At 43.4% G+C, this 23,196-nt stretch overlaps 1 protein-coding gene across 1 annotated transcript in view; it reads left to right on the forward strand.

Moving 5' to 3' along the window:
• Window positions 1-334: 334 nt before the first annotated feature.
• Window positions 335-23,196, forward strand: part of LOC310753719 (steroidogenic factor 1-like) — a gene marked incomplete at its 3' end in the record, with an annotated part of 31,576 nt that continues 8,714 nt past the window's right edge. Inside the window, exon 1 of the mRNA XM_083595068.1 lies at window positions 335-551. Within this exon, the coding sequence (XP_083451194.1) occupies window positions 447-551 (105 nt within the window). The 5' untranslated portion in view covers window positions 335-446. The remainder of the gene's footprint in view (window positions 552-23,196) is intronic.

Raw genomic sequence — 23,196 nt, forward strand, 5'->3', positions numbered from 1 at the left:
GTGCATGGAAGCCAGTCTCCAGCTGGGCTGATGAGGATGGGACGTTTCGTCGTCGGGCTGCGCCAGGAGGTGGGGCAAGCGGAGATCTGCTCAAAAGGCCGCGGTGGGGGGGAGCACTGCCCCCATCGGGTGGGTGGGGGTTCTGACTCCCGACGCCCCACCCCATGGGTATAATGGAGCCCTAACTCTCCACTCCCCAGCGCCCTCCTTCCTCGGCTGGGCGCTTCTTACCCCCGCCCACCCCCATCCCCCCCCACCTCAAGAGGCGGTGGAAGAGACTGGGCTAGGGCAGCCTCCCCGCCCAGTTATAAAGGCGGCTGCCCTCCCCTGCCCATCGGTCGGTCGGTCGGTGCCGCTGCCAGTCCGCCCTTAGGTCCCGGACCCGCCGCCACCATCACCGCCGATTAAGGCTCAGACGCTGCCCGGCTCTCCTACTTTCAAAGGAGATGATGGATTGCTCCTACGACGATGATCTGGACGAGCTTTGCCCAGTCTGCGAGGACAAGGTATCCGGTTACCATTACGGACTGCTCACCTGCGAGAGTTGCAAGGTAAGGGCCGGCCGTCGAGGGACAGCGACCCGCTCGGGACTGCCTTCCGCAGTCGAGAAAGGGGCTTAGTGGTCTTCTTCTTAGGAAGGAGAGAGGGAAGAGGTTTGAGATCAGGGATCCCCAAATTTGAACCCCCAAAAATGTTTCAGGGCAGCAGCGTGGGCTTGTGGGGTCGGATGCCCTTCTTTTAAAAAAATGCAGGCTCCCCCTTCCCCAATGAACTCCGCTCCACCCGCCGACTGAATAATGACCCCCGGATGGGATTATCATAATAAATGCCGCATTGAAAATTGGCTATCGCCCTGGGCTTCTTAACTGCAGCGCCCTAAAACACCCCAGAGCAAAACCGTCAGTGCAGAAAATTATGGTGGCGTATTTTAATACATGACGCTGGACGTGCGTATTTAAAAGAGGTTCATCTCTCGGCTAGGGATGGGGTTTACAAATATTTGCAGGGCAAAACGGTGAGTACAGGATTGAAAATGAAATAGTTAGGATGCAAACAAAATTTGAATTATTATCGCTATCACTACTTCATGGTTATATGAAATAGTGATAACTGCTTCAGTATTATTAAAAATAATCATTAAAATTAAGCCATGCTACTAATATTAGCAACATAAATGCAAATCATTATATTGATTAAAATAGCTCCAAAATTATTGTTAAATATATTTTTCTTAAGCACCAAGCCATCCACATCGAACTCTGGATTACCCAGCGCTTCAGAACAGTATTTCATTAACCCCAGAACCTTTCCCATATTCTGTTGAAAATCCCGGTACATATTTCGACCTGTAGAAGCCGTCACTCATCTTAATTTTCTCGGGCCCATCTCTGTAGCGCAGCCCCACAACGCTCGCCCTGTAGAACCCACAATACGGCCTCAGTTCCTTTGGGGGTTTTGTTTTCGATCATTTGTGATATTTTAGAGGCCACAGGAGGACTGCGAATGTTTATCACTTCTCTTCGAACCCCGATTTTACGGATCGCGAGTTTTAAGGAGTCCGTGATCCGGCGCCCAAAATCGCATGTAACGCCGATTTGATGTCACTCCCATTCAGGAGCGATACGTTCCCTAAGTCTGCTCCGGGGAGGGGGTGGGGGCCGGGGGGCAAATGCTTCCCCTGCGCGGCCTTTTCGTCCCTAAAACTCTTTTCGAAAAATGCGCGGTAGGAATTCTTTGGAAATCTTATCTGAGAATGAATAAAATGCTTCCGGAATAAACGAAATCGACTGGTTTGCGGGCGACTCGATCAGGAAATGTGTCCGGGAAAATGCATCCCGGTCTGGAGTTCTCAAAAGGTGATTCAATGAAGGAGATTCGTCTTTTGGGGAACCGCAAGTCTTAGCAGTTAATATTATTAAAAAACTGAACCTAGGGGAGCGTTTGGCGGTTGGGGATCTGGGGACGCTTTCCGGTGAGCAGCATGTGCACGTCGGGGTGTGGATGTGATGGCAATTATTTTCCAAGAAAGTGCCTTGTATATTTTTAGGCGCGGGAAAATATATGGCTGCGCGAAAGACGCCCGAGGACCCTGCGCGCCTCTTTCCCTGGAGTCGAGGGGGTGAACCAAATGGAGCCCCGGAGCGCTGCACTCGGCCCTTCTGTGCAAAAGGCCTAGTGGTGCTCAGGACCAGACCCGGCTGGCCCGCTCCGTCCTTCTCTCCAGGAACGGGTTTGCGCCAAACAGGGTCTCCGGAGGCCGCCAGAGGACGGTGCTCGGCGGGGGCCCCTGCTGGGAAGGGCCGCTTTGCAAGCGGTGGGTGCGAGAAGGGTTAGGGAGAAATGGGGGGGGGATGAGGCGAATATTGCCCTCCACCCCCCCCCACCAAATGATGGCACCCAGCAAGGGCATCCCTTTAAAGTGAGGTTACAGGGAACCAGGCAGAGGGCCTTCTCGGTAGTGGCGCCCGCCCTGTGGAACGCCCTCCCATTAGATGTCAAGGAAATAAGCAGCTATCTTATTTTTAAAAGACATCTGAAGGCAGCCCTGTTTAGGGAAGTTTTTAATATTTAATGCTGTATTGTTTTTAACACTCCATTGGGAGCTGCCCAGAGTGGCTGGGGAAACTCAGCCAGATGGGCGGGGTATTATTATTATTATTAATAATAATAATAAAAAAAATAAAATAAAAATGTCTGTTCTTGGTCATTTTTCTGCTTTGTGGATTTATTTATTTGGGAAGACATTATTCTGTTTTTCTTCGTTCAGTTCGGTTTAGTTTCTTTCCAGTTTCCCCGTCCTCCCTTGCTGTCTCTAAAGGTGTTTTTGCTTGCTTGCTTGCTTGTTTTGAGACGGTGCTTTTGAGATTCCCACCTTAATGGTAGGATCAAGGAAGGTGGGGGAGGGAGAGGCCCAAAGACGGAAGCCTCAGTTTACCAGGATGTGTCTCGGGGTATGTCTGTCACATTTGTCGTGAGGCTCCCACAAAGGAAGGGCAAGGTCCATGGAGTCTCTTCAAACTTCCGGAGGTGCCCCCCATCATGTGTGTGTGTGGGGGGGGGGGGGATCAGCAGCTCCAGCTTGAAGGCCCGGCCGCCCCCACCCTCACCACCAGCGAAAGGGAGATGCGCTTTCCCTGGGGTCTGATAATGCCCTAAGCGCCTTGCGGGGGTGGGTGGGTTGCCAGTTAGGCCCTGTGAGAAACTCTAGTCTTAAGAAAGATCTGCCACCCTGTCTCAGTCTCTCGCTGGAAAAAGTGTATTCCTTCACTTACACTTCAGAATTATAATTAGAATTATTAAATGTATTGCTCACTCTTCACCAGTAGGTCCCAGGGCGGCTTACAACAATCTGAAATTCAGAATTAACAATTGTGTGGTAAGCCGGCTCTGCTCCCCCCCCCCCCCCGTGGTTCTTGCAGTTTAACATCCTGGCTGAAGGTTAGATTCCAGGAGGCAGAATATGACAGGGCATGGGGTATCTGCAGACAGGTGCCGGGGCTGAAGCGAGGGGGTCTGGGCAGTGGAGCCAACTGAAGAACCGTGCCCATCTTGCATTCTGAGAAGAGGCGCGCTCTTGAGGCTCCCTTTCCCCAGGGTGAGGCCACCTCTTCTAGGGATTCATCCCTGGAGCTGAGCCGCCCCCCCTGTTCTGAGTCGAAGATCTTTTTATTTAATTGCCTGAGGTTGTGACGTCATCGGCGGCGTGCAGAAGTTCACAAGACAAAATGACTTGCGGAAATGTGCTTTATTTAAAATAATCACAATATAATGTGGTTCTTCTCCTTATGTGGAGGTGGTGATGGTGATGTGATGTGATGGAATTGGAATAATAATAAGAAAAAAATATTTTTACTCCGCCCATTTAATTGGGTTGCCCCAGCCACTCTGTGGGTGGCTTTCAGTATATATATATATAAAAAATAGTAAAACACAGTAAAACATTACACCTTACAGAGCTTCCCTATACAGGGTTGCCTTCAGATGTTTCCTAAATGTTATATAATTACTGATCTCCTGATGGGGGGGTGTTCCACAGGGCAGGCGCCACTACCGAGAAGGCCCTCTGCCTGGTTCCCTGTAGCTTCACTTCTCGCAGTGAGGGAACTGCCAGAAGGCCCTCGGAGCTGGACCTCAGAGTTTTGGGTGCTTGTCGCCCCTCCTTGATAGGAGTCAGGGAGGTGGCGATGGTGGGGGCCAGAATGGGACAGCTTGATTAGATGCTAATTATATTGGAGCTGTGGTCCCCAAAGGGGTCCCTGGCTTCCCAATTCTCCTCTGCCCCAGTCAGCATGGCCACCGGACTGGTTAGGGGTGATGGGAGTTGTACCCTTTGCTATCAAGTGCTTGGGTCCAGGGTGCTCCGGTTATTGTCCCTGCTCAGCCCTGAAACTCTCCCCGGTTGTGCCACATTTCCCTCCTCCTCTCACCGTTGCTCCATCCCTGCTTTGCTCAAACGTCTCCCTCTTCCATTTCCGAGCTGCCTCATGTGGATATGATATGATATGATATGATTTCACTCCTGGTGCGATGTGTGGTCTTCTGCATGTAGTTCCAAACTGTGATAATTTACAACAGGTACTTTATAATAAGCAAACATCCAAACGTGGAAACTATTATTTTATTTTAAAAGCCACATGTTCGATCTCCAGCTTTTCTAAGTAGCGCTGGGAATGACCCCTGCCCGTGAGCTCTGCTGCCAGTCCATACAGGCAGTGTTGAGTCAGGTGAACCAAAGTTCTGCCTAGGTATGAAGCAGATTTCCATTTTCCTGAACTGCTAAGACCAAAAAAATTAACATGGTATAAGCTTCTTCATCAGATGCATATGGGGACATGACTCTTGGGTTGTGGTATTGTTTAGAGATTGTTGTTGTTGTTGTTTATTATTTATGACTACTTTGGAATGTTTGTAATTGTGTGGGTTTTTTTACATGTTGTAAGCTGCCTTGAATATGGTTTTAACTTTGGAAAGGCAGCACACAAATAAAATGATTGAAAGACAGAGAGAATGTTAACTGTGAAATCAGAGGGAAATTAAATGGATTTATGATTACTAATAGTATCACTATCATCTTACAAAGGGCCCCAAAGTGTCTATCAGCTGTAAAGACAAAAACAGTCTATGCCCACAGACTCACCACCAGAGAGACATGGCACAAAAGAAATAAACAAGGAGGAAGGCAGAGGAAAGCAAGTGTTGGAGCAGTTGCTTCCTGACTGGCCCACGGATGGGGCCAGGTTGGTCTCCCCTTTGCAGTGTTGCTGTTCCTTGAACAGTCCTTCAGATACCCGTGATAAAGGATGCAAAAATGGTTACAGTCACCCTTCCCAGAGCAGAGTTGATGATCATAATGCTTTGGTACATGTGTAGTGGGATACACTCTCACACATATTCAGGTCTCCCGATTCCACCCTGCTGCTTTCCCAGTTGCCCCCCTTGTGTCCCAAAGAGCGCCAGAGGGAACTGGGTTTTGAGACAAGGAGCAGAGCTAGCTATCTAAACACATTTAAAAGGACACAGAATGTTAATTGGCTGAATGCCTGGCTGAAGTAAAACATTTTCGCCAGGCGCCGCAGATATGTATTGGAGGCGACAGCCGAGCCTCCCTGGGGAGAGCGTTCAGCAAGCGGGGAGCCACCACTGAAAAGGCCCGTTCTCCTACTGCAGCTCTCCAGGTCTCCAGTGGAGGGGGCAAACGAAGAAGGGCCTCAGGTGGTACAGTCTTCTCCCTCCTGCACCCGAGCTTCATCTGTGTCGGGTTCACCGTGAGTTCCTCAGAATCATAGGCTCTGCTCTGGAAGGTCTGGCATATTTACTGTACTAAAGCGAGAGCTATAATAATAATAATAAATTTTTATTTATACCCCACCCTTCCCAGTTCAGAAAACCGGGCTCAGGGCGGCTAACAACAAATTTAAAGCACTTAATTGAGGCAACAAAAAACAGCTTAAAATAAAGTATAAAACGTGAATAACAATAAACTCAGAATTCAAAAATCAATTGGGGGGGGGGGAATCCATCCAACAAACATTAGATGATCACCAGGGCTAGCTGGCTGAGTTAGTCCTATTTGGGCCAGCGAGGAGACCAGGGGAGAATGAGCTGTGGGATCCCAGAGCAGGTAATCTTCATAAAAAGGGGAGGGGGAGTGAAGAAAGGGGAATAAAAGATTAGGCTAAGTTCAAATTGAGAGCCAGGTGGAATAGCTCTGTTTTACAGGCCCTGCGGAAGGAATTAAATCCTGCAGGGCCCTGGTCTCATGGGACAGAACATTCCACCAGGTCGGAGCCATCACTGAGAAGGCCCTGGCCCTGGTGGAGGATAATCTGACTTCCTTAGGGCCCAGTGTGGGAATGTTCAGGGATGCAGGAGAGGATATATTGTCTGATTATATCCTTATCCAACTTGTGTTAACAAGTTCCCCAATTTCAGCAGAGTAACACATTCCCCTTTATTTTAAGTTTGCAACGGCAGCGTTTGCTCAGGCTCGCTAAAGCCTCTATAATAACTGTTCTGGTAATTTCGCCTTATTCCCTCATAAAATAGAAGAGACGACACAGTCTTTTACAAAAGTATAAAAAGAGTTTACTCACATTCTGTTCACATTCAGATCCCAGAAGGCAGACTTAGCTTAATGAAGTAACATACACTTGGAATCTATCTCTTAAGAAGACAGTCCCTTTGTCCTCTCTTGGGAAGCCAAGAGGGCATCTTTGGCTTAGTAGATGTTGTGTCTTCGATGCATGTGGTGAAAGAGAGAGAGATGGCTGCCCTGCCCTGTGCTTTTGTCATTACCTGCACAGGTGAGGCCACACCCACCTCTAGTCATATGCAGAGGAAGTCTGTCCCAGCCCAGAAGGAAACAGGAAGTTTACCTGCTGGCTGGACAAACATCCCTCCCCATGTGTAAACATGTTCACTCTAGGAATGTTGTACTTGACTGCTCTTGTGTTTCACATCCCACACCCAGGACCTCTAAACTATGATTATTCATGGACCTTAAGGACCTCTGCGGGGCATACCAGGAGAGGTGATCCCGTAAACAGTTCCACTGGGCATACTCAGAGAGCATTTTTGTTTTTTTGTTTTTTTAAATATTTTTTATTAAGCAGTTTTTATAACCACACAAACATAACATAAATACAACAAATACATAAACAAACAAAAACAAAAACAAAACAAAAAAAAGAAAAAAAAACGAGTACCATTTCATATCTTAATTTCTTAAACCTTTCTTCCCCGACTTCCTCATGCCTCCCTTTTCTGTATTCCAGGTTCTAATCACTTACTCAGCAAATCTTCCCTTATTTTAATTTAAATTTAAGCTAATCTTCCTTATTCTCCTTGTCTTAACCATTACTAATAGTAACCATTTACTTTCCAGTCCAACATCATTCTAACTATCATTAATTTTATAATATTTCTTTAGATAATCCTTGAACTTTTTCCATTCCTCTTCCGCTGCTTCTCTTCCCTGGTTTCGGATTCTGCTCGTCATTTCTGCCAAGCCCATGTAGTCAATCACCTTCATCTGCCATTCTTCCAGTGTGGGTAGATCTTGTGTCTTCCAGTACTTTGCAATGAGTATTCTAGCTGCTGTTGTAGCATACATAAAGAAAATTATATCTGTCCTTAACACCCCTTGGCCGACAATACCCAAGAGAAAGGCCTCTGGTTTCTTAGGGAAGGTATATTTAAATACCTTTTTAAGTTCATTATAGATCATTTCCCAGAATGCCTTAATCTTCGGGCACGTCCACCAAAGGTGAAAAAATGTACCTTCAGTTTCTTTACATTTCCAACATTTATTATCAGGCAAATGGTAAATCTTTGCAAGCTTGACTGGGGTTATGTACCACCTATAGATCATTTTCATAATATTTTCTCTTAAGGCATTACATGCCGTAAATTTCATCCCGGTGGTCCACAACTTTTCCCAATCCGCAAACAAAATATTATGACCAATGTCCTGAGCCCATTTAATCATAGTTGATTTAACCGTTTCATCTTGTGTATTCCATTTCAGCAGTAAATTGTACATTTTTGACAAATTCTTAGTACTGGATTCTAACAATTCAGTCTCCAATTTTGATTTTTCCACCTGGAAGCCAATTTTACTGTCCAATTTAAACGCTTCATTTATTTGGTGATAGTGCAACCAATCTCTCACCTTCCCTTTTAGTTTCTCAAAACTCTGCAATCTCAGTTTGTCCCCTTCCTTTTCCAAAATTTCCCAGTATCTTGGCCACTTCGACTCCATATTTAACTTTTTAACTGCCTTAGCTTCCATTGGCGACAGCCACCTTGGAGTTTTGTTTTCCAGCAAATCTTTATATCTGGTCCAGACATTTAATAGTGCTTTTCTGACAATATGGTTTTTAAAACTTTTATGCGCTTTAACCTTGTCATACCACAAATATGCATGCCACCCAAAAATATTGTTAAAACCTTCCAAATCCAAAATGTCTGTATTTTCAAGAAGCAGCCAATCTTTTAGCCAGCAGAAAGCTGCCGCTTCATAGTACAGTTTAAAGTCTGGCAGGGCAAACCCCCCTCTTTCCTTTGAATCCGTTAATATCTTAAATTTAATTCTGGGCTTCTTGCCCTGCCAGACAAATTTAGATATATCTTTTTGCCACTTCTTGAAACAGTCCATTTTTTCCATTATTTGTAATGCTTGGAACAAAAACAACATTCTTGGCAATACATTCATTTTTATAACTGCAATTCGACCTAACAAGGAAAGCTTCAAATTTGACCAAATCTCCAAATCTTTTTTCACTTCTGTCCAAGTTTTTTCATAATTATCTTTAAATAGGTTCACATTCTTAGCTGTCATATTTATACCCAAATATTTCACTTTTTTAACCGCAGTCAACCCTGTCTCATTCTGAAACCTTTCTTTTTCAACCTGTGTTAAATTTTTCTCCAATACCTTAGTCTTTAACTTGTTCAATTTAAATCCTGCCATTTGACCAAACTCTTGGATTGTTTCCAAAACTCTTTTCGTGCTAGCTTCTGGCTCTTGTAATGTAAGTACTAGGTCATCTGCAAATGCTCTCAGTTTATATTGTTTAGCTCCGACCTGAATCCCCTTGACCAACTGGTCCCTCCTAATCATATTAAGCAAAACCTCCAAGACCGATATAAAAAGTAGTGGGGAGATAGGGCACCCCTGACGTGTCCCTTTTTCAATCTTGAACTCTTCTGTAACCACATTATTTACAATTAATTTTGCTTTCTGTTCAGAGTATATTGCACCTATACCATTTTCAAACCCTTGGCCTACCCCCATCCCCCGGAGGTTCTTCAACATAAAACTCCAAGATATATTGTCAAAGGCTTTCTCGGCATCCACAAATATCAAAACAGCCTTAGTGTTTATATTCACTTCCAACTTCTCCAAAATGTCAATTATATTCCTTACGTTATCCGACAAATGCCTTTTCGGGAGAAAGCCCGCTTGGTCCCCATGAATCTCCTCCATCAAAACTCTTTTCAATCTCTTTGCTAAAATATCAGCAAAGATTTTGTAATCCACATTTAGTAGCGAGATGGGTCGGTAGTTCTTAAGTTGGGTCTTTTCAGTCTCTGTCTTTGGTATAAGTGTGATATAAGCCTCCCTCCACGTGTCGGGTGCCCTTCTCCCCTCCATAATCTCGTTACAGACTTCCTTCAAAGGTTGTATCAACCCTTCCTTCAAAACTTTGTAATATTTGGAAGTCAGTCCATCCGGTCCAGGAGATTTGCCCAACGTCATGCTTCGAATGGCATCTTCTATTTCTTGTGCTGATATCTCCTGGTTCAAAATTGTCTTACTTTCCTGCGAAATCTTTTTCAGCCCATTTTTCTCGAGGAATTGTTGTATGTCCGTTTCTTTCTGCGGCCCTTGTGTGTACAGTTGTCTAAAATAGCTCTGAAAGCAGTTCCTAATTTCCGCTGGGTTACATATGTTCTTTCCTTCCACTTCTATGTTTGTTACCGTGTTGAGTTTTTGTCTCTTCTTTATTTGCCAAGCCAATAACTTGCCACATTTATCTGCAGATTCAAAAGTCTTTTGTCTCATTTGTTTAATTTTCCATTCTATTTCTTGATTCATCAGTTCCATATATTGTGTTTGATATAATTTAATTTCTCTTAAAATCTCTTGCGATTTTGGCTTCAATCTTAGTTTCCTTTCCCCTTCTTTTATCTTTTCCAAGATTTTCTCTTTCCTCTCATTTTGCTTTCTTTTCTTTAGTGTATTTTGTTGTATCAAAAACCCTCTCATCACGGCTTTACTTGCGTCCCATACTATTCTTTTTTCTACTTTAGTCCTTAAGTTAATTTCAAAATAATCTTTCAAAGTTTTTTGGGCCTTCTTACAAATCTCCTCTCCTCTAAATAAGGTGTCATTCATTCTCCATCTGAAGGAACCAGTTGTTGTTTGCTTCATCACCATCTTTACTGCGTTGTGGTCGGAGAAGGTTTTTGGGCAGATTTCCACTTTCTTTATGTTCGGCGCCATACTGCTAGCCACCCAAATTTGGTCAATCCGTGTCCATGTCATTTTGGCTTCAGAAAAGAAGGTTCCCTCTCTTTCTAATGGGTGTTTTGTTCTCCAAATGTCAATCAAGTCCATATTGTCAGTCATTTCAAAGAAAGTTTTTGGTAGTCTTCCGTCTTTTGTAACTACCTGTCTTTGTGCTTTGTCCATATTTGTTGAAACTACTCCATTCATGTCTCCCATCATAATTAAATTGTAATCCATGTAGTCCATCAAAGTTTCATGCAACTTCTTAAAGAATTCAGCTTTCCCTTCATTTGGTGCATAGATTCCCACTATCAAAAACTTTTCTCCTTGAGATTGAATTTCAATTGCCAAATATCTTCCTTGGTCATCTTTAAAAATTTGTTTCGGTTGCAAATTTTCCTTTGCGTAGATCACCACTCCTCTCTTTTTTACTCTGTCTGAAGATATAAATTCTTGTCCCAATCTTTTATTTATTAATAGTTTCCTATGTGCTCTTGTCACATGGGTCTCTTGTAGACAAATCAAGTCCAATTGGTCTTTCTTTAAAGCATGAAATATATTTTTTCTTTTTCTGGGAATATTTAAACCGTTACAATTCCAGGTTAAAAGTTGCAGAGCCATGATGGGGCTATTTACTCTTTCCTCCTACAGCTCCCAGTTGTTGTTCCTATTTTGTCGGTGATTCCGTATCCGTGTCTAATGATCCCTTGCTTGAAGGATGCCCTTGTCCTGGAAACGTCTCTTTCTGTAGGTCTTCTTCGTGTTCTCCTAAAAACTTGTCTTTATCACTCACTGTCTTTATTCTTCTTTTCTTCCCCTTATATTTAAAAGACAAGCCTTGAGGAAACTCCCACCTGAATGGTATGTAGTTTCTTTTCAGCAGCGTCACCAAGTCCTTGTAGAATCCTCTTGCATCCAAAATACTTTTGGGAATATCTTTAAAAATCTCAATATGAAAATCTTCAATTTGAAGGGTTGTTTGGTAATGCAGGTTCAGTATTTTATCTCTCTCCTCCTTTGATCTTAAAGTTATTAAGCAATCTCTGGGTCTGTTCTTCCTCTGCCTTATACCCAGTCTAAATGCACTCTCTATCTTAAATTCTTCCTTATCCAGCTCCTGCTTCCAAAAGTCAGAGAATTCTTTTGTCAAGTAATCCACCAAGTTGTCTCCTTCCTTTTCCGGCACAAGTCTGATCCTTAGGTTCCTCTCCTTGCGTTGCATATCTTGCATAGAGAGTGCCAGCTCATACTCATCTAGTTTCCTGTACACCGGTGGGAACTTTTCCTCGGCAGCAGTTGCAATTTCTTTAGCTTCCTCAGCTATCTTTCGTGTTGTAGATGAATCCTCCAATAATTTCCCAATTGCTTCTGCATTAGAGTTCACTTTGTTCCCAAGGTCAGTTATACTTTTTGTATTTAAATCAATTTTCCCAGAGATTTCTTCAATTTTCTTATTTGTTTCAGCAACTTGTACTCTAGTTTCTGCGCCTTGCTTTTTTAGTTCCTCCAAAGAGTCATTTATTTTCCCCAATACCTTAGCAAATGCTTCTTCTGAAGACATTATTTTCACTTTTGCCTTTGAGACAGCTGCAGTTCCAGAGGCTCCTGATACAGAAGCCCTTCTTTGCATAGAAAGATCGACTTTGTATTGTCTGCCAGATCTCAAGGTTGTTTCTTGTGAGTCCTCTTTCTCTTTACCATCTGCCATAACAAAATCTTTCACTCAAGGTCATTCCCACACTCTTAAGCTGTCGGACAAAAGTTCTCAAGTTTTAAGCTCCACTTGTTGCTGAAACTATTCGCAAGTCCTCTAGAGGGCGTAAAGCCAATTCTTTGCCTTCAAGTTGGTCCCAAACAAAAGCCCTCCTAGTCCCTTTCAATTATTCTTTTTTCTTTTTAAAAGATCCAAATCAATAGTGTCCTGCATATAACTTTACTGTGAAGTAAAGTATTTCAAGTTGAGAGTAGCCAAAGTCAATATTACAGTTACTTTTTTACCTTCTTGTAGCGACAGTCCTTAGCCGGTTCCTTTTCTCCGGCAGTCCGATCCCCAGGTTTAAGTGCAGCGGTAAACAGTTCAATTTCTTTTAAACAGGCAGGAAAACACTCTAAAGTCTTCTTCCCCCCCCTCCTGCCTTCGGGGAGGGAGTTCTTAGCTTGGTGGTGGATTTCTTAGTTCCCACAACTCTCCTTTCAAAAAGTTACAGCTTGAATGCCTTTCGCTTTGATCTTGCTACAGAACGGAAAGCAGACTTCCTTTTTAGTGCTTGTCCGTCTCGGTGCCCAATTTCCTTAAATTTAACGTCCAATTTATATTTTGAAGTTCAATCCTACTCACGGAAAGTTGCTCTTTTTAATCCAAATTCACCGGAAGAAATCAGCGCTCTCCGCTAATGGCGACGCGGCTTCACTTCGCAGGCTGGGTAAAAGCGACTCTCGGCACCGCCCCACACACCCTCCGCTGTTCCGTAGCCTTTAAAAAGGCTATTTCACAACGTCGGGGGGGCGCAAAGGTGCCCGCCGAGTCTCCAGTTCACAGGCTACGCGCCTGTGATTTTTGAGGGTCCCCGCTCCGCCGTGGCTGCTGGACCCGAACCCACGAAGCAGATCTCTCCCGGAGCTCAGGGAGAAATCCGCCATTAAGCGCTGGCGCTGACCGGAAGTCCTCAGAGAGCATTTTTGAATTCTCCTCCCAAGTGACAGCTGCTTTGGGCAGGGTGGGGTCTTCAAGGCAAGGAGTGTGGGACCCACCTGTGATCCCTGTTTCTGGGGAATTCTTCGCACTTCCAAACTCCTTGAACTTCTCACACTTCCCCCGCACATTTTATTAAGATGTGGTGTTAAGATGTTAAGAACGGTGGACTCATAATCTGGTGAACCCGGTTCGCTTCCCCACTCCTCCACATGCAGCTGCTGGGTGACCTTGGACTAGTCACACTTCTCTTTTTTTTTTTTTGTAAATTTTTTAATGATTTTCCAACATAAATTAAAACACATTACAACTGACAATACATAGACAAACAAACATATAAACACGTATAATTTCATAACCTCTTTTTCTTAAACTTTATTTCAACTACTTCCCCATACCTCCCTTTTCTGCATCCCTATTTTAAATTTTTCAGCAACCCCTGATTTCAATTACTTATGATTCACTTTCTTAAATCCTTTTTCTCTCACCCACTCATTTATCACTGCAATTCTGTTTTACATTACCCATGACATTTTAGCACTCATTAATTTTACAACAGTTCTTAAGATAAACTTTAAATTTCTTCCAATCTTCTTCCACCGTCTCTTTTCCTTGGTCGCGGATTCTGCCAGTCATCTCAGCCAGTCCCATATAGTCTATCACCTTCGTCTGCCACTCTTCCAGCGTGGGTAGTTCTTGTGTCTTCCAATACTTTGCTAAAAGAACTCTTGCTGCTGTTGTAGCATACATGAAAAACGTCCTATCCTTCCTTGACACCATTTGGCCTACCATGCCCAGGAGAAAGGCCTCTGGTTTCTTGTGAAAGGTACACTTAAGGGCCTTCTTAATTTCATTATAGATCATTTCCCAGAAGACCTTAATCCTTGGGCACGTCCACCAAAGATGGTAAAAAGTACCTTCAGTTTCATTACATTTCCAGCATTTATTATTGGACAAATGATAAATTTTTGCAAGCTTGACTGGGGTCATGTACCACCTATATATCATTTTCATAATATTCTCTCTTAAGGCATTACATGCCGTAAACTTTATACCGGTGGTCCATAACTGTTCCCAGTCAGCAAACATAATGTCATGACCAATATCTTGTGCCCATTTAATCATAGCTGATTTAACCGTCTCATCCTGTGTATTCCATTTCAACAGCAAGTTATACATTCTTGACACATTCTTAGTATTGGGTTCTAACAATTCTGTTTCTAATTTTGATCTCTCCACCTGAAAGCCAATTTTCCTGTCCTGTTTGAATACTTCATTTATCTGGTAATAATGAAGCCAGTCTCTTACTTTAGACTTCAATTTCTCATAACTCTGTAGTTTCACTTTTCCCTCCTCTTGTTCTATAATTTCCCAGTATTTTGGCCATTTAGATTCCATATTAAGTTTTTTCACTTCCTTAGCTTCCATTGGTGACAACCACCTAGGGGTTTTGTTTTCCAACAAATCTTTATACCGAATCCAAACATTATATAGTGCTTTCCTAACAATATGGTTTTTGAAACCTTGGTGAATTTTAACCTTGTCATACCATATATATGCATGCCAACCAAACCTGTTATTGAACCCTTCCAGATCCAAAATGTCTGTGTTTTCAAGAAGCAGACAGTTTTTCAGCCAGCAAAAAGCCGCTGATTCATAATACAGTTTTAAGTCTGGCAGGGCAAATCCCCCTCTTTCTTTTACATCAGTTAATATCTTAAATTTTATTCTGGGCTTTTTGCCCTGCCAGACAAATCTAGATATCTCTTTCTGCCACCTCTTGAAACAGTCCATTTTATCCACTATCTGCAATGTTTGAAACAAAAACAGCATTCTCGGCAAAACATTCATCTTGATAACAGCAATTCGGCCTAACAAGGAAAGTCTCAAATTTGACCATATTTCTAGATCTTTCTTAACTTCTGTCCAACATTTCTCATAATTGTCTTTAAATAAATTCACATTCTTAGATGTCAAATTAATCCCCAGGTATTTCACTTTCTTTGCTACCATTAATCCGGTTTCACTGTGGAACCTCTCTCTTTCAGCATCTGTTAGATTTTTCTCCAGTACTTTCGTTTTCTGTTTATTCAGCTTAAAACCTGCTACTTGACCAAATACTTGTATTAGCTCTAAAACTCTTTTCGTACTAGTGTCTGGCTCTTGTAAAGTTAATACTAGGTCATCTGCAAACGCTCTCAGTTTATATTGTTTAGCTCCGACCTGAATCCCTTTAACCAGCTGGTCCCCTCTGATCATGTTTAATAAAACCTCCAAGACAGATATAAAAAGTAATGGGGATATTGGGCACCCCTGTCGTGTCCCTTTTTCAATAGCAAATTCTTCAGTGACCACATTATTTACAATTAATTTTGCTTTTTGTTCAAAATAAATTGCACCTATACCATTCTCAAAGCCTTGGCCTACCCCCATCCCTTCAAGATTCTTTTTCATAAAACTCCAAGAGATATTGTCAAAGGCTTTCTCGGCATCCACAAATATTAATACTGCCTTAGTATTAATATTAGCTTCTAATAATTCCATAATATCTATTATATTTCTCACATTGTCAGATAAATGTCTTCCTGGAAGAAAGCCAGCCTGGTCTTTATGAATCTCTCCCACCAAAACTCTCTTCAATCTTTTTGCCAAAATGTCTGCAAAAATTTTGTAATCCACATTAAGTAATGATATAGGGTGGTAGTTCTTAATCTGGTTCTTCTCAGTCTCCGATTTTGGTATAAGTGTAATATACGCTTCTTTCCACGATTCGGGTGCCTTCTTCCCCTCTAAAATTTCATTACAGACTTCCTTCAACGGTTGTACCAGCCAACGGTTGTATCCTGTTAGGATATTTCCGTTCCACCTTAAAAGGGAGCAGGATGTTTTGTATAACAGCCTGCGTAAGTTCCTGTCTCACAGGATGTTTATGCTATATGTTCCTTTCGTTTTCTGTCTGTTTTGCCTGAGCAGTCGGAGCAGACGGTCATGTTTTCTTTTGTTATGACCAACGCCAAATAAACTGTAAATATGCATGTTCTGCTCTCATGCTGTGCAACTTCTTGCTGTGTGAATTCTGCTGTTAAGAGTGTGCACTAAGCCAGAGGCTTAGTGTCGCTAAATAGCTGATACTGCGAGACTACGGGAGGTCGATGGATCGTCCGGCACCGAGCTTGGCAGCTTCAGATGGACTCTATCTCCCTGGCAGTATCCCAACAACAGGTTTCGGGCCCAGATTCACGGCACTTGCAGGAGAGTAAGACTGCGACAGACTGCTGAAAGGTATGTTGGAAAAGCGAAAGAAGAGGCTTTTCTGTTGCCGCGGCAGCGTCTTTGATGTCCGGCTGGCCTAATTGGCCTGGGAGCCGAGCCAAGCAGGCTTCGTGATTTATGGGTGCCAAGATAAGGAGTCTCTGAAGTGAAGAAGACTCACGGCTGATGTTAAGAGGTGGAATGGAGTTTTTCCAAGCCTCTGAAGCTGCTGAGTGTCCAAAATTAAATCGGGACAATTATGAGACCTGGGCAAAATGGTGTGAGAGTTTGCTGCGTCAGTTTGGAGTCTGGCATACTATATCAGAAGCCACTCCAGTTCCTCGGACAGAGAAATGGCAGGGCCAGAATTTGAAGGCCGTGGATATTATAGTTTTATCCGTCTCTCTGGAGGAAATAAAGACGCTTGCTGGAAATCTCACGGCACGTGATATGTGGGATGCTTTAAAAAAGGCCCACCAGCCAATAATCCCAGCCCAGTGTTTGAATGCATCGGAGGTCCTGGCTGTTTCCCAGAATGCGAGTGAATGCAAGGATGCCGAGGGCACCGGTTGCAAGCTGCAGGGGGAGCTGACTGTGATGTCATCCCAGGCAGCATTCCAGCCTCCAGGGGGAGCCAAGGAGTCGGCAGCTGAGAGCTCTGTTTCCCATGGGAGCCAAGGTCAACTTTGCAGAGGCCGGAAGGCCAGACGTAAACAGAGACGGATGCCTGCAGATGGCCCGAAGCAGAAGGGGGGTGAAAGGCCCACGCCAGTGGAAAACAAGGCTTTGTTTGCTGGCACAGCTTCACCAAAGGCTAAAGGCACGTCTGATGGCCAGGAGCAGGGGGGCAAGTTTCAAAAGCCCTCGCCAGTGAAAACAAGGCTATGTATGCTGGCACAGCTTCACCAAAGGCTAAAGGCAAGCTGCAAAAGCCCACGCTGGTGGAAAACAAGGTTTTGTTTGCCAGCAAATCTGCTTCGAAGGGGAAGGCCAGGTTTATTGTTGACTCTGCGGCCACGCGCCATCTCACCAAAGACCGCCATCTGTTTGTCTCCTTCACACCTCAAGATGGAGAGGTCCAGCTGGCTGATGGAAGGACTTTGCAAGCTACAGGAGTTGGGACTGTGAAACTTGAAAGTTTGCATACTACAATTAGTAATGTTCTTTTTGTTCCAGGAGCTGTGGACAATTTGCTTAGTGTCCCACAGCTAAATCGGCGTGGTTTTGGAAATTACATTCAAGAGGAATGTCTGTGTCATCAGAAAAGGCAAAGAGGACTTTTTGCATGCAAAGTTGTTGGATGGTTTGTTCTGTCTAACTTATGATGATGTTGCTGTGTCTAATGCTGATACTTGTTGTGTTGCAAAAACTAACAAGGTTCTTCATGCAGGATGCATTCATGATGCACATCGAAGATTTTGTCACCTCTCTTGGCAAGCGCTAGCCAAGATGCCTGGGTTGGTTGAAGGTTTGGACATCAAACCTTGTAAATTTCACATGAAATGTGTATCTTGTGCAGAGAACAAGGTGAAGGTTGCTCCAAAAGGCAAGGAGTCTAGCAGGCAGGCTTCCAAACCCTACCAGCTAGTTCACGCAGACCTGGTAGGTCCTCTAGCGCCCTCTTTGGGAGGAGCAAGGTACTTCATGGTTCTAATTGATTCTTTTTCCAGGTACATTCATGTGTTTGTGCTCGAGCAGAAATCGCAAGCATTTCCTAGGTTCAAGGCATTCTGTGCTTGGTTGGAGAATGCTCATGGTAAACGTATTGGCTGTCTGTTTACTGATCGGGGCGGGGAGTTCACTTCTCAGCAGTTTGAAGCTTTCCTGACTGAGAAGGGAATCCAGCATGACTTGTCAACGCCTAGATCGCCATGGATGAATGGGCTTGCGGAGAGAGCAAATCAAACGTTGCTGCAAGGAATAAAAACCTTGTTGCATGATGCCAACCTCCCTGAGAAGTTTTGGGGGGAGGCTCTCTCGAATTTGGTTTACACTTTTAATCGCAGACTGTCATCACCTATTGGCTGCACTCCCTATGAGAAAATGTTTGGTAAGAAACCTAACACCAAGCACTTGAGAATCTTTGGTTCTGACATGTGGGTACACACCCCGCAAAGCAACAAGCTTGGGAAGCGTGGGGCACATGGTTTGTTCATGGGGTACGATAAAGGTGCATACAGAGTATGGATGACTAACTCAAAATCCATAAAGTTCACAAGGAGTGTTGAGTACAATCCTAAGTGGGGGGAAAATGTGGGAATTTTCCAGAGTTACCCAGAGGAGGATGAAGGTGATGTGAAGAAAGCAGATCATGCTGAGAAAGCTGAGGAAACTGAGGATGATGATGATGATGATGATGATGATCAGAGTTCGGATTCCAGTTCAGTGGGCGGCGCTGCTGCTGCTGTCAGTGACAGTGATGACACAGCAGACTACAAGAGCGCAAAGGCCTCAGTCAGACCATCTGATGCGTCTGACAATGAACTGGAAGAACCACTGTTCACCATTGGTCACTTTTCTCCTAAGAAGGAGGAGATGAGTCCAGAAGACTTGCGTCTGGTTCGCAGGTCTGAAAGGGCGACCAAAGGCAAACCTCCAAAGAGATTTGCTGATGAGTTTGCTAAGACGGCAACTGCTGTTCTTAGTAGCTCAGAGAAGGTGTGGGAACCTTCAAGCTTCAAAGAGGTCCAGGAGTTAACCTCTAAAGATGCTGAGCCTTGGCTTAATGCCATGAAGGCTGAAGTTGATTCCTTGAACAGGAACCAAACTTGGGAGCTGGTACCGGTAGTCCCAGGAATGAGACTGGTTGGCAGCAAATGGGTCTTCAAGGCCAAGACAGACCAGAATGGCAAGGTTGTCAGACACAAAGCCAGGTTGGTTGCCAGAGGTTTTTCACAGGTACCAGGGCAGGATTACCACGAGACCTACTCACCCACGGTCAAATATGAGAGCATTCGGCTGATGCTCAAGATCGCTGCGGAGGAGAAACTGCATGTTTCCCATCATGACATAAATACAGCTTTTTTGTACGGGATTTTGGGGGAGGAGCTATACATGCTTCCACCTGACGGGATGCAGATACAGAAGGGAATGGTCTGTAAACTGCGGAAATCCTTATATGGTCTCAAGCAGAGTGCCAGGTGTTGGAACACAAAACTCACTGAAACGTTGCTTTCTCTAGGTTTTCACCGGGCAAAGCTGATCCGTGTGTGTTTGTCAAGGAGGAGGGGCAAAACAAACTGTATTGTTTATGTTTTGTTGATGATCTTCTGATGTTTTGGAAGAATCAGGCTTTCTACCAAAGCACCCTAGCTCAGCTGAAGGAGCACTTTGACATGAAGGATCTTGGTGAGGTATCCAACTATCTTTCTCTGCAGGTGGAGAGGGACCAAGCAGGTAATTTTCTGGTACACCAAACACAGAAAATTGCTGATGTATTAACCAGGTTGAATTTGGTTGATGCAAACCCAGCAGACACACCGATGGTGACAGGTTACCAGGTAGACAGTACTGCTGAAGCGTTTTCTGACACAACGCTGTACAGATGCATTCTAGGCAAGTTGGATTTCATTGCTAGATGTTCAAGACCTGACATTGCTGTAAGCACTAACCTGCTTAGCAGACATGCTAACAATCCTACTGTTCAGGATTGGAAAGCTCTGAAGCGCATAGCCCGGTATTTGAAAGGGACTATGCACTACAGGCTGAGGTTCACCAGTCAGAAGACTGGAGGTCTTGAAATCTTTGCAGATGCAAGTTTTGGAAGTGACACCACGGATGGTACAAGCACTTCTGGAGTATGCTACATGTACAACCACTGCCTGTTTGACTGGTTGTGCAAAAAGCAGACGACAGTTAGCCTAAGTTCCTGTGAAGCAGAACTCAATGCTCTGTCATTTTCACTCATGGATTGTGAATGGTTGATGCAACTGTTTAAGGACATTGGGGTTTCTGTGAAATGTCCTATACAAGTGTATCAAGACAATAGATCCTGTTTGGCTTTGCTGAACTCGGAGAGTGGCAAGCAAAGGACCAAGTACTTGCAGATTAAGCTACATCGTGCAAGAGAGTGTATTCAGAAAGGACTCATTCAGGTGTCCTACATGCCAGGAAATGAAATTCCTGCTGATCTGTTGTCTAAGGTTGTTAACAGAGAACAACTTAAGGTTTACGTACAAAGGTTGCAATTGGGTTGAACCACAGGTACTACAGGTTACACGGAAAGGGGGAGGATGTTAGGATATTTCCGTTCCACCTTAAAAGGGAGCAGGATGTTTTGTATAACAGCCTGCGTAAGTTCCTGTCTCACAGGATGTTTATGCTATATGTTCCTTTCGTTTTCTGTCTGTTTTGCCTGAGCAGTCGGAGCAGACGGTCATGTTTTCTTTTGTTATGACCAACGCCAAATAAACTGTAAATATGCATGTTCTGCTCTCATGCTGTGCAACTTCTTGCTGTGTGAATTCTGCTGTTAAGAGTGTGCACTAAGCCAGAGGCTTAGTGTCGCTAAATAGCTGATACCGCGAGACTACGGGAGGTCGATGGATCGTCCGGCACCGAGCTTGGCAGCTTCAGATGGACTCTATCTCCCTGGCAGTATCCCAACACTTTGTAGTATCTGGAAGTCAATCCATCTGGTCCTGGAGATTTTCCCAATTGCATATTTTGAATGGCTCCCTCTATTTCTTGCTCAGTTATCTTCTGGTTCAAAATCACTTTACTTTGTTCAGAAATTTTTTGTAATCCATATTTTTTAAGAAATTCTTCTATCTCTTTTTCATTCACCGGCCCTTGTGCGTAAAGTCTCCTGAAATAACTCTGAAAACAGTTTCTAATCTCATTTGGTTTATAAATATTCCTTCCTTCAACTTCTAGGCTTGTAACCATATTCAGTTTTTGTCTCTTCTTCAATTGCCATGCCAGAAGTTTCCCACATTTATCTGCCGATTCAAATGTCCTTTGTCTCATTTGTTTTATTTTCCATTCTATCTCCTGATTCATCAGTTCCATATATTGCCTCTGATAAAACTTAATTTCTCTCAAAATTTCATGTGACTTTGGCTTTGATCTCAGTTTTTTCTCTCCTTCTTTTATCCTTTCCAGAATCTTGTCCTTCTTCTCATTCTGTCTCTTCCTTTTTATAGCATTCTGCTGTATTAAAAATCCTCGCATAACGGCTTTACTTGCGTCCCAAATTACTCTTTTCTCCACCTCTGTTCTCAGATTTATCTCAAAGTAATCCTTCACCGCTTTCTGGGCCTTTTTGTACACCTCTTCATCTCTAAATAGGGAGTCATTCATCCTCCATCTGAAGGAGCCAGCTGTTGTTAAGTTCATCTCCATCTTTTCAGCATTATGGTCGGAGCAAGTCTTTGGGCAGATTTCCCCTTTTTTTTATCTTTGGTGCCATCCCACTAGTTACCCAAATTTGGTCAATTCTAGTCCAGGTCATTTTTGCTTCAGAGAAGAAAGTTCCCTCCCTCTCAAGAGGGTTCCTTGTTCTCCAAATGTCAAACAGGTCCATATTGTCTGTCATTTCAAAAAAAGTCTTTGGTAGTCTCCCATCCTTGGAAACCACCTGTCTTTGTGCTTTATCCATGTTTGTAGAGACCACTCCATTCATATCTCCCATCATAATTACATTGTAATCCAGATAGTCCATTAATGTCTCATGCAATTTCTTGAAAAATTCTGACTTCCCTTCATTTGGAGCATAAATTCCTATTATCAATAATTTTTCTCCTTGGACTTGTATTTCAATTGCCAAATATCTTCCTTGTTCATCTTTAAAAATTAACTTAGGGGCCAACTTTTCCTTTGCATAGATCACCACTCCTCTTTTCTTCACTTTATCTGATGAAATAAATTCCTGTCCTAATCTTTTATTAATAAGTAATTTTCGGTGTACTCTGGTCACGTGGGTTTCTTGCAAACAAATCAAATCCAATTGTTCTCTTTTTAAAATATGAAAAACCTCACGCCTTTTTCTGGGAAGATTCAGTCCATTACAATTCCAACTTAGAAATTGCAGAGCCATCTTGTTATTTACTTAATTGTTCCCCCAACTGCCCCAAGCAGTTGTTCTTCCTCTGTCGGTGTTTTGAGCCCAAATGTTAAATTTAAAATATCTGTTACTTCCTTTGCATTTGTAGGTTCCACCACTTCCTTCAAGAAGTCTTCCTCGTTCCTTCCCAAAAATTGTTCTTTGTCTTGCACTGTTTTTATTTTAATTTTCTTTCCTTTGTAGTTAAAAGACAAGCCTTGTGGAAACTCCCATCTAAATAATATATTATTCTTTCTCAACAGAGTGACCAAGTCCTTGTAATGAGCTCTCACCTCCAAAATATATTTAGGGATATCTTTATATATCTGCACATAGGACTCTTTAATCTCCAGAGTTCTTTGAAAGTGTAGATTTAATATTTTATCCCTCTCCTCCTTAGATCTTAAAGTTATCAGACAATCCCTTGGACTCTTTCTATTTTGTCTCCTGCCCAATCTACAAGCAGTTACTATCTTGAATTCCTCCTCCTTCAAATTTCCTTGCCAAAATTCCAAAAACTCTTTTGTGAGAAAGTCTATCAAATTATCATTTTCACTTTCTGGAACCAGTCTCAGTCTCAGATTCCTCTCTTTTCTCTGCAATTCCAGTAAAGACAGGGCCGCCTCATGCTCATCCAGCTTTTTGCAGACTGGTACTAACTTTTCCTGTGTAGTTTCTGCAGAAATTTTTGCCTCT

This window comes from Podarcis filfolensis (genome assembly GCF_964270895.1).
Source record: "Podarcis filfolensis genome assembly, chromosome: W".
In the NCBI taxonomy this organism is placed as follows: domain Eukaryota; kingdom Metazoa; phylum Chordata; class Lepidosauria; order Squamata; family Lacertidae; genus Podarcis; species Podarcis filfolensis.